General features: G+C 35.4%; 3 protein-coding genes across 3 annotated transcripts; all 3 read left to right on the top strand.

Moving 5' to 3' along the window:
• Positions 1-524: 524 nt before the first annotated feature.
• Positions 525-1,463, top strand: LOC113574715 (olfactory receptor 4E1-like). The gene has a single exon (XM_027005822.2). It carries the CDS (start codon positions 525-527, stop codon positions 1,461-1,463), a length of 939 nt encoding a protein of 312 aa, XP_026861623.2.
• A 3,129-nt stretch (positions 1,464-4,592) lies between these two features.
• LOC113574718 (olfactory receptor 142-like) lies at positions 4,593-5,531 on the top strand. Its single transcript, XM_027005824.2, has one exon. It carries the CDS (start codon positions 4,593-4,595, stop codon positions 5,529-5,531), a length of 939 nt encoding a protein of 312 aa, XP_026861625.2.
• Positions 5,532-9,396: 3,865 nt separating this feature from the next.
• On the top strand, positions 9,397-10,335 carry LOC113574692 (olfactory receptor 4E1-like). The gene has a single exon (XM_035534418.1). It carries the CDS (start codon positions 9,397-9,399, stop codon positions 10,333-10,335), a length of 939 nt encoding a protein of 312 aa, XP_035390311.1.
• Positions 10,336-12,409: the final 2,074 nt, after the last annotated feature.

Here is a 12,409-nt window from a genome sequence, read left to right as displayed (position 1 = left end):
TGTTTCTGTTAGCCAGGGGGCAGGTGGGGAGGACTTTGCAGGTCTAGAGGAGAGAGGGCACAGGAGATTCATTGATGATGAGAGTTTAGAAATGAAAGAATTTGTAACTGTATCCAAAGAGAGAGAAGACAAAATAGAAGTAAGGGAGTTATGGAGTGCAGCTTGCAATGGAAAGAGGAGGAACACACTGGGGAGGACTAGATGGAAAGAGAGAGTGAAGGATAGAAAGTGATGGTCTGAGAGGTGGAGGGGGCTGACTGTGAAATCCTATGTTGTGGTGGTACGGGTGAATATCAGGTCTAGAAATTGAACTCGCCTTGTGCTGGTTTTGGAACAATGAGCATTTTAACATCCACTGATTGAACGTCAGCTAGTTATGGGCATTTTAAATGAAGCAGAGATATATGCAAGCAAAGAAACCATTCAGAGGGTTCTTCTTTTTATGCGTTTTCTAGAAAGTGATGTTTATATGACTTTTTAACAAGCTTAAAGTCTGTGTTTCTGTCCAGATATACTAAGAATAAATGATGGAAAATTCCTCTACAGAGTTCATGTTTCTACTTCATGGAGTGAATGACACAAGAACAAACAAACATGTTTACTTTGCATTTGGTCTTCTTGTGTACATTATGACAGTGTTTGTAAATTTGGCACTAGTTAGCACAGTTATTCTGGACAAGACACTTCATGAACCTATGTATCTGTTCTTATGCAATTTGTTTGTGAATGGAATATGTGGTGCATCTGCTTTCTATCCAAAGATCCTTGTTGATCTTTTTTCAGACTCCCATTTTATCTCATTTTTAGCATGCCTCATACAAATATATTTGATTTTATGTTATAGTTTGTGTGAACTCACATGTCTAAATGTAATGGCATATGATCGATATGTGGCCATTTGCAGGCCTTTGGAATATCTGGACATTATGACACACCAGAAGGTTGCAAAACTGGTGTTTTTTAGTTGGCTCTTCGCCTTGCTGCAAACAGCCTTGGGGGCATGGGTGACAGTCAGAATGCCTTTATGTGGTAATGACATTGACAAGCTGTATTGCTCTAATTGGGAGGTTATTAAGCTATCTTGCACAGATTTGATTATAATTGATGTGTATGGCAATTTTCTTTTACTTTCTCTTGTTTTCCAAGTTACATTTATCATTGTATCATATATTCACATTGTTAGAGCTTCTTTACAGTCCAAGACAGGGAAGGTTAAATTCATGCAGACCTGTCTTCCACATTTAATCACCCTCACAAACTTTGCAGTTTCTCTAGTCTTTGATGCCATGTACTCTCGCTATGGCAAAAGCCAAACGCAGCAATCTCTATGTAATATCTTTGGTATAGAGTTTCTTGTTGTACCTCCTCTCCTAAACCCCATAATATATGGAATGAAACAGACTGAGATGCGGCACCAGTTGGTGAAAATGTACAAGAAAATTAAAGCATTGAGTCAAAGCTAATATTGGTGTGAGGAATGGTTCTTTCTTAATCCAGGCACTCCCTTCTGAATTTCAGTGGAGAGGATAACATAACGACTTTCTTAGGAAGAAAACACTACCAAATGTGTCCAGCTATGAAAGACACATGCATCTGAAATTTTAAACTCAGAAGCTGATCACTGTACTGTTTAAAAGCTGTTTTGCTAGGAGAACTTAGAACTGAATAGTCCTATCCAAATTATCAGGCCTAAAATAGATATGATGATAAGCTTTAATAGGCTGTTTTTTGCTCTGGGAAAACATGTTTTCAGCATTTCTGTATTCAGTGTTAGATACTACATACATCAAATACACTATTTTTAGACTAATTTTACAAAAACCTCACAAAATGTCATATTTGGTGACTGTCCTGTATGCTCTCAATCTGTTAAAATTAAACTACCTGGTTGTCAATGTGGTATGAAAGGAAATTATCAGTGTTACATTAACTATAAAATATGTAAATTATCCATTTTATTTGGTTGCCTAAAAAGTCAATAAAATGTTATAGATTTTAAAGATACAACTAGAATACTAATGTGCATTATGAAATGCTTTTCCTGATTTGTAATGCTTTTCCTGTTTCATGCTCTCATGCATTAATTAGTACCAGATTCTGTCTCACTAAGCATTCAAACAGCATTTTTCCATTTGTTCCTGTAATTTATATCAGAACAGTCAGTCTTCACCTTGTTGCTTTTATTTGTGATTTTGCTGATTTATTTATTTTTTATTGTTTGTAATTTTGAGACTCTACATTTGTAAACAACACAATCCTAACGTTCCAACTTAGGAAGAGTTTATAAATCAATTTATGGTGGAATAACCCCAATCTTCAATCACAGCTTTCATCCATCTTGGCATACTCTCCATCAGTCTTTCACGTTGCTGTTGGATTATTTTATGCCTCTCCTGGTGCAAAGATTTAAGCAGCTCAGCTTTGTTTGATGGTGTGTAACCATCCATCTTCATCTTTATCCAGAGATTTTCAATTGGGCTCAGGTCTGGAGATTTGGCCAGCCATAAAAGGTTCCTAATCTGGTGGTCCTCCATTCACTGCCTTTATGGCACTGTCTATGCAACACTGCCTATGGAGCAATGTCCTCAGAGTTGGGGAATACTGTCAGAGCAGAAAAAACAAGTCTTCTTGAAGTGTAACCTCTTACATGGCTTGATTCATGCAAAATTCAAACAATTCCAGCCTTGCTGAAGCACCCCCAGATCATCACTGATCCTCTAACAAACTTCAAAGTGCGTGAAAATCAGATCCCTCTTATATAAATACTCATCTATGCAGTAATCCTTAAAGTCTTCTTCATAGAAATTGTCGGTTTTTCCGAGGGCACATTTTGAGACCATGTGTTCACTATTTATGCCCTGAGATTGTTGAACACCTTAACATGTGCTAATCGCTATGTCTCGTTTATTTCTGCTTTTAAATCAGGTCTTTGTATTGATAAGAAGAAGACAGTAATATTATATATAGTCTTTGTAACTTGCAATTGAACTTGTCTCCATTATTTTATATTTTAATTCTGATTAATTAATATGTTTAGAGTTCTTTGGTTGATGCAAGTTATTTAAATGTGTTAGATAAATACATTTTACTTACTAATAATACAACATTCATTCTCTGTTAATTTTCTTTATCTACTGATAAAGACTTAATTTAAAGCAAAGTTAAGCTCTGCATTACTCCCGTTCCCCCAATTTTCCTGCCTGTCCAGAAATCAAATGCGTGACAATTCGGTCCAAAGTCTAATTGTATAACTCCCCAACCTGAAAAGGTTATAGAAACAGGCTTAGAACCTAAAGGATGCCAGTTTGATTTCTGGACTGGTAGGAAAATTAGGGGAAGGGGGAGTGATGCAACCGCACTTTCTCCTCCGTCAGAATTGATGGGAGACTCCTAACCTCTAACTGCTCCCTGGGTGCTGTGGGTGAAATGACTACACACTGCTCCAGGAATGTGTGTTTTTCACTGCCATGGATGGGAGACTCCAGAGACTCGATTTTGAGATTAATAAAAGAATCATGAAGAATCTTTAAAAAAAATCACACATAATTATTGAATTTTAATGAATTACTACAATTGCAGTGACCTCAATTACTGCAAGCAAACCTATTTCTATTCTACACAATTTTTTTTAAATTAATACAATTCACATGATTTACTTATATTTATACTGCATCTTCACTGGTCATACATTTATGCTCAAATGGTTTAATAAACTTAAAGGATTGAAGGCAGTCAGTTTTCTCAAACCATGTGAGTTGAGATAACTCAAGTTTCACAGTGCACTTGTGAATTGGTTTGACAATTTCTCTATGAAACCAAGAGAGCAAAATAAACTGAGCTGCACTTTTGGAGTATTAGGAACTCATCAGTGAATCATGCCTAAGGTAAACCTCAAACATGAAGAAGCAGCTTTTAGCTTCTACGCTGCTCTTTGATGAAACTAGCTGTCAAACCAACAGAAATTAGCTGTCAAAACAACAAATAATTAAGTTTAGCTTTTCTTTTTATGTAGTTTTATATTTTTATTTGTAAAGCACTTTGAATTGCCTTGCTTGTGAATAAACTTGCCTTGCCTAATTTGCATGTGCTTTGTGCTTAATATAAATAACATTTGTGTTAAAAGCACTCAGATTTCCACACAAAACTTTCAATAATAATTGAAGCTGTTGCTTGACAATGAATATACATTATCCCATTTTCTGCAAGCTTGCTGATGAGTGTATATAAGATGACACACCTTGTTTATTTACAAAGACTATTGATAGAAGTATCACTTGGAGAGCAATTCAAGTTGCATCTTCTGGGAGTTTTGATCATTTGCATAGCAGACTTTAAAAAAAATATATCTGTACATATATATGGGCACCAGGTATTGAAAGTAGGAAAAGTGATGGTTTTGGAACAATGAGCATTTTAACATCGATTGACTGAACGTCAGCTGGTTATGGGCATTTTAAATGAAGCAGAGATATATGCAAGCAAAGAAACCATTCAGAAGATTCTTCTTTTTATGCGTTTTCTAGAAAGTGATGTTTATATGACTTTTTAACAAGCTTAAAGTCTGTGTTTCTGTCCAGATATACTAAGAATAAATGATGGAAAATTCCTCTACAGAGTTCATGTTTCTACTTCATGGACTGAATGACACAATGACAAACAAACATGTTTACTTTGCATTTGGTCTTCTTGTATATATTATGACAGTGTTTGTAAATTTGGCACTAGTTATCACAGTTATACTGGACAAGACACTTCATGAACCTATGTATCTGTTCTTATGCAATTTGTTTGTGAATGGAATATGTGGTGCATCTGCTTTCTATCCAAAGATCCTTGTTGATCTTTTATCAGACTCCCATGTTATCTCATTTTTAGCATGCCTCATACAAATATATTTGATTTTATGTTATACTTTGTGTGAACTCATATGTCTAACTGTAATGGCATATGATCGATATGTGGCCATTTGCAGGCCTTTGGAATATCTGGACATTATGACACACCAGAAGGCTGCAAAACTGCTGTTTTTTAGTTGGCTCTTCGCCTTGCTGCAAACAGCCTTGGGGGCATGGGTGACAGTCAGAATGCCTTTATGTGGTAATGACATTGACAAGCTGTATTGCTCTAACTGGGAGGTTATTAAGCTATCTTGCACAGATTTGATTATAATTGATGTATATGGCAATTTTCTTTTACTTTCTCTTGTTTTCCAAGTTACATTTATCATTGTATCATATATTCACATTGTTAGAGCTTCTTTACAGTCCAAGACAGGGAAGGTTAAATTCATGCAGACTTGTCTTCCACATTTAATCACCCTTACAAACTTTGCAGTTTCTCTAGTCTTTGATGGCATGTACTCTCGCTATGGCAAAAGCCAAACGCAGCAATCTCTACGTAATATCTTTGGTATAGAGTTTCTTGTTGTACCTCCTCTCCTAAACCCCATAATATATGGAATGAAACAGACTGAGATGCGGCACCAGTTGGTGAAAATGTACAAGAAAATTAAAGCATTGTGTCAAAGCTAATATTGGTGTGAGGAATGGTTCTTTCTTAATCCAGGCACTCCCTTCTGAATTTCAGTGGAGAGAATAACATAATGACTTTCTTAGGAAGAAAACACTACCAAATGTGTCCAGTTATGAAAGACACATGCATCTGAAATTTTAAACTCAGAAGCTGATCACTGTACTGTTTAAAAGCTGTTTTGCTAGGAGAACTTAGAACTGAATAGTCCTATCCAAATTATCAGGCCTAAAATAGATATGATGATAAGCTTTAATAGGCTGTTTTTTGTTCTGGAAAAACATGTTTTCAGCATTTCTGTATTCAGTGTTAGATACTACACACATCAAATACACTATATTTTTAGACACGTTTTACAAAAACCTCACAAAATGTCATATTTGGTGATTGTCCTGTACGCTCTCAGTCTGTTAAAATTAAACTACATGGTTGTCAGTTTGGTATGAAAGGAAATTATCAGTGTTACATTAACTATAAAATATGTAAATTATCCATTTTATTTGGTTGCCTAAAAGGTCAATAAAGTGTTATAGATTTTAAAGATACAACTAGAATACTAATGTGTATTATGAAATGCTTTTCCTTATATGTAATGCTTTTCCTGTTTCATGCATTAATTAGTACCAGATTCTGTCTCACTAAGCATTCAAACAGCATTTTTCCATTTGTTCCTGTAATTTATATCACAACAGGCAGTCTTCACCTTGTTGCTTTTAGTTGTGATTTTGCTGATTTATTTATTTTTTATTGTTTGTAATTTAGAGACTGTCACAGAAGGCCCCCCCCCCCCCGGGGCACGTGGTACAGCCCGCTGTGTGCAGGGGATTCACATTTGTACTGTTTGTAACCACACCCCCTGGGATTGCACACACCTGCACAGGGTTTACCTTCGTTGGTCATTGTCACTACGTATGTGCTAATGTCTATCTCTGTAGTTGTAACATTGGTTTGTGTAGTCACCTGTTAATGTGTATGTGTTCTTCATCTTATGTTAATTGCATAGTCATGCTCATTGTAGATGCTGTTTGTGAGTGCCACAGTTATCATATATGTTTAATGTTAATAAACGTCTTGCACCGCCGAGGAAGTCTGTGCGTCCTGCCCCGCGCCCTGTGGCACTCGGGCCAGCAACGTTACAGAGACATTGTACAATTGCCTACAAGAAATTAAACCTATCTTTTCAAATAGGGCAGGGCAGTGGTTAAGGTACTTGGCTTGTGTTTGGAAGGTTGCTGGTTCAGGACCCACCACTACCAAGTTGTTACTTTTGGGCCCCTGAGCAAGGCTCTTGATGTTCAGATTGTACTCAGTCATAATTGTAAGTTACTTTGGATAAATGTGTCAGGTAAATCAATAAAAATTTCTGTAACAAAAAGAAGTGGCTGAAATAGGAATGATAACTGCTTAACTAGTCAGAAAAGTTAAGGGGCTCAACTAATAATTAGTACTGAAATCTGATACTTGGTCTTGTTATCAGTGAAATGGTGGTAAACAGAAGTCAGCAGTTTTCCATATAATGAATTCAAATTATTTTGTACACATTGAAGCTATACTTTTATATTATATATGTACAGCATATGGTATTTTACTATTTTTATTTGTACTTTGGGTTGAATATTCAAGTCAACTATATTTGGACACTGATTTAGTGTCTATGTTTACATGCAGTCTAATAATCCTTTGAACTAATAGCTCAAATGAAATTTAAAAAAAAAAATGCTTCATACAAACATAAATGGAAAGAGTATAATTTGAAACATTTTTTATCCAAAAAGCAGGAGTGCCCATTAAAATAATCTGTTAAAAGGAATATTAGCCATATAAACTATTGAATTTGTTTACTTTCACAATTATTCAGATGTTTTGAAACATATTGTCATTTAACAGCTACATACCATTGTATACTAATGGTAATATGAAATTGTACACAACTCAGGAGGTTTACTATTAAATGTTATGTATTTTACTACAAATATGTAGCAGTAGAACATTTTAAAGTACAAGGAATGCACTATTATAGACTAACAAACAAAGATTAGTAAGGATTTCCTAAGCGCACACTCCTTGCCTCTGCTATTTTTGCTCCAGCTGTACTTCCTTCGAGCCACTCTGACTTTCTATTACATTCACTTCCTGTCATGTTCAGGGGAAGAAGTAAAACAGCTTTGAGACTGGCATATAGAAGATCTTTGTTGTTCCCTGTTGGGAAACACTTATCTTTGATTTCTTCATTAGCCCATCTTTCCTGGGAAAATCTCACAATGACCAACATAATCCAGATTCTCCATGTTTTATCTTGTCAAATAATTGTCTGTCTACTTCAGGAGATGCTTGTGAAATCCTATTCCTTGCCCTGCAGCACTCAGGCTGTCACATTCAACTGATAAAGACTTAATTTCATTAAAGGGTTGTCTAGCTCTGCATCACTCCCCTTTCCACCAATTTTCATGATTGTCCAGAAATCAAAGTGGTGACATTTCGGTCCAAAGTCTAATTGTATAACCCCTCTACCCTCAAAAGGTTATAGAACCAAGCTTGGGACCAAAACGTCACCAATTTGATTTTTGGACTGGAAGGAAAATTGGGGGAAGAGGGAGTAATGCAACAGCAATTTCTCCTTCCTCAGTATTTATGTGTATAGTGCCCTTGACCAAGGCCCCTAACCTCTAACTGCTCCCTGGGTGCTGTGGGTGAAATGACTACACACTGCTCCAGGAATGTGTGTGTTTTTTCACTGCCATAGATGGATTAAAGCCAGAGTCTCGATTTTGAGATTAATAAAAGAATCTTGAAGAATCATGATTCTTCATGATCAATAAAATCATAAAAATGCATGCATAATTATTGGATTTTAATGATTTACTACAATTACTATTACCTCTATTACTATAAATAGATCTATTACTATTCTACACAATTATTTGAATTTATACAATTCACATGATTTACTTATATTTATACTGCACCTTTGCTGGTCATACTTGGTTTAGGAAATTATTTATGCTCAAAGGGTTTAATAAACTTAAAGCTTTTAAAGCACTCAGTTTTCTCAAACCATTTGAATTGGCTTAACTCAAGTTTTACAGTGCACTTGTGGTTTGGTTTGAGGACAGTCTTTCTATATAAACCAAGAGAGCAATATAAACAGAGCTGCACTTTTGTAGTATTAGGAACTCATCAGTTAATCATGCCTAAGCTTCTACACTGCTTTGATTAAACTAGCTCTCAAAATAACAGAAACTAGCTGTCAAAACAACTAATAATCAAGTTTAGCTTTTCTCTTTATGTAGTTTTTTTTATTTGTAAGCACTTTGAATTGCCTTGTTTGTGAATAAACTTGCCTTGCCTAATTTGCATGCTCTTTGTGCTTAATCTAAATAATATATGTGTTAAAAGCACTCAATTACCACACAATAATTTCAGTAATAAATGAAGTTGTTGCTTGACAACAAATAGACATTATCCTATTTTCTGCAAGCTTGCTGATGAGTGTATATAAGATGACACACCTTGTTTATTTACAAAGATTATTGATAGAAGCATCACTTGGTGAGCAACTCAAGTTGCACCTTCTGGGAGTTTTGATCATTTGCATAGCAGACTCAAAAAAAAAAAATCTGTATATATATATATATAGGCACCAGGTATTGAAAGTAGGAAAATAACTGGTTTGGGGACAATGAGCAGGTTAATGCCCATTGATGTTCATTCAGCTGGTTATGGACATTTTTAATGAAGCAGAGATATATGCACATAAAGAAACCATTCAGAGGAGTCTTCTTTTTATGTATTTTCTAGAAAGTGATGTTTATACAACTTTTTAAAAAGTTTAAAGTCTGTGTTTCTGTTCTGATATACTGAGAATAAATGATGGAAAATTCCTCTACAGAGTTCATGTTTCTACTTCATGGACTGAATGACACAACAACAAACAAACATTTTTACTTTGCATTTGGTCTTCTTGTGTACATTATGACAGTGTTTGTAAATTTGGCACTAGTTATCACAGTTATTCTGGACAAGACACTTCATGAACCTATGTATCTGTTCTTATGCAATTTGTTTGTGAATGGAATATGTGGTGCATCTGCTTTCTATCCAAAGATCCTTGTTGATCTTTTATCAGACTCCCATGTTATCTCATTTGTAGCATGCCTCATACAAATGTATTTGATTTTATGTTATAGTTTGTGTGAACTCACATGTCTAACTGTAATGGCATATGATCGATATGTGGCCATTTGTAGGCCTTTGGAATATCTGGACATTATGACTCACCAGAACATTGCAAAGCTGCTGTTTTTTAGTTGGCTCTTTGCCTTGTTGCAAACAGCCTTGGGGGCATGGGTGACAGTCAGAATGCCTTTATGTGGTAATGACATTGACAAGCTGTATTGCTCTAACTGGGAGGTTATTAAGCTATCTTGCACAGATTTGATTATGATTGATGTGTATGGCTATTTTCTTTTACTTTCTCTTGTTTTCCAAATTACATTTATTATTGTGTCATATATTCACATTGTTAGAGCTTCTTTACAGTCCAAGACAGGGAAGGTTAAATTCATGCAGACCTGTCTTCCACATTTAATCACCCTCACAAACTTTGCAGTTTCTCTAGTCTTTGATGCCATGTACTCTCGCTATGGCAAAAGCCAAACACAGCAATCTCTGCGTAATATCTTTGGTATGGAGTTTCTTGTTGTGCCTCCTCTCCTAAACCCAATAATATATGGAATGAAACAGACTGAGATGCGGCACCAGTTGGTGAAAATGTACATGAAAATTAAAGCATTGAGTCAAAGCTAATATTGGTGTGAGAAATGGTTCTGTCTTAATCCAGGCACACCCTTCTAAATTTCAGAGGAGAGAATACCATAATGGCTTTCTTAGGAAGAAAACATTACCAAATGTATCCTTTCATGAAAGACACATGCATCTGACATTTTAAACTCAGAAGCTGATCACTCCACTGTTAAAAAGCTGTTTTGCTATGAGAACTTGGAACTGAATAGTTCTATCCAAATTATCAGGCCTAAAATAGGCCTGTTTAATAGGCTGTTTTTCCCCCATTTATTTTGGGGAAGCATGTTGACTAATTTTACAAAAACCTCGCAACATAAAACATTTGGTGATTGTCCTGTATGCTCTCAGTCTGTTCAAATTTAACTATCTGGTTGTCAAGGTGGTATGAAAGAGGAAATTCACCAGTGTTACATTAACTACAAAATATGTACACTATCCATTTTATTTGGTTGCCCAAAAAGTCAATAGTGTTACAGTTTTTAAAGATACAACAACTAGAATAATAATGTACAATATGATTCACTTCCTGACTTGAATGCAATTCCTGTTTCATACTCTCATGCATTCACTAGTACCAGATTCTGTCTCACAAAGCATTCAAACAGCACAACACATTCCCCACTTTTTTCTCATCTTGTTGCTTTTGCTGATTTATTTATTTTTTTATTGTTTGTAATTTTGAGACATTGCACAATTGCCTGGATAAGCAATTGCCTAGATATGTTTTTTCTACAAGAAATTAAAAATATATTTTCAAATAAACAATAAGACATGGTTTAAACAGAAATAAGAATGATAATTGCTTAACTAGTCAGAAAAGATAAGGTCAATTAAATTTTTATTTAAATCTTATAGTTGGTCTTGCTATGTGTGAAATGTTGGTAAACAGAAGTAAAGAGTCTTTCAAATAATGACTTCAAATTAATTTTGTACATATTAAAGCTATACTTTTTATACTATATATGTATATGGTAGCTTACTATTTTTTTATGTACTATGGGATGAATATTCAAGTCAAACTAGATTTGGAGCCTAATTCAGTGTCTATGTTCACATGCTGTCTAATAATCATTTATTAGCATCTCTGGCATCTCAGACCTCTGTCCAGATAACCACTGCGTCGTTTGCCACTCAACACCACTCAAATGATCTAGATAGCTATGAATTATCTATCTCAGACAACACTAGGTAGCTAGCTAACCTGTGCAGGAACCTCTAAGAGCATTAATTAGCTCATATGTTAACTCACAGTCTGAGAGACATGTTGAGTCTAGCACTCTGTGCTGGAGTTTTCTTTGGCTCACCAGCGTCCTCTAAAGTTGGTGGATAAGATTCTCTGTCTGATAATCTAACTCCACAATTTAATATACCATACTTCTACAATCTTCATCATGTTATCGCATGCTCGAAACTTCACATATTTTCTCCTCATCACCCTTTCTCCCACTCTTCCTCCCCTCTCACATTGAATGACAAACTAAAAGACCAATCAATAACACTCATAAAACATGTGACGTTCGGAGGCTTAAGCAGGATGCAGGCACGAGGCAGGTTGAAACAGACATTTTTTCATACACTTAACACTTCCATGGCATGGACAACCACTGCACTGTGTCTACTTTTGTTGGGTCTATTTGAACTCTGGCTCCACTCACAATATATTCCAAAAAGCTACATGGCACTAAAGTGTAATGGGTTTACATATGCATTGTTTAGAAACTGTGATATAAACGATCACACCAACACAGCTTCACTTGAGGGGGCATTTAGTTTATCCACCTGCATAAAGAGCACACACGGCAAAAACACAGGCTTTAGTGGGCTTCTCTCTCTCTCTCAGCTGCATCTTCTCCTATAATGGTGCTTTTCAAAGAGGACACATACTGCTTATCAATAAGAAAAACATTTATTTGTTAAACAAAATGACAATTAAAAAAAACAGGTAACAAGAATCACATGCTCCCCATTTACTGAACAATATGACATATATGTCTTTTACAGCATAATTCAACATAACTACATAAAGAACTACATAAAAAATTCTCACACAAGAATTACATTATGATATTAATAAAAA

Source organism: Electrophorus electricus, chromosome 15, assembly GCF_013358815.1.
Source record: "Electrophorus electricus isolate fEleEle1 chromosome 15, fEleEle1.pri, whole genome shotgun sequence".
In the NCBI taxonomy this organism is placed as follows: domain Eukaryota; kingdom Metazoa; phylum Chordata; class Actinopteri; order Gymnotiformes; family Gymnotidae; genus Electrophorus; species Electrophorus electricus.
The sequence above is the reverse complement of the archived record's forward strand: the minus strand, read 5'-3'. Positions and strand labels throughout refer to the sequence as shown.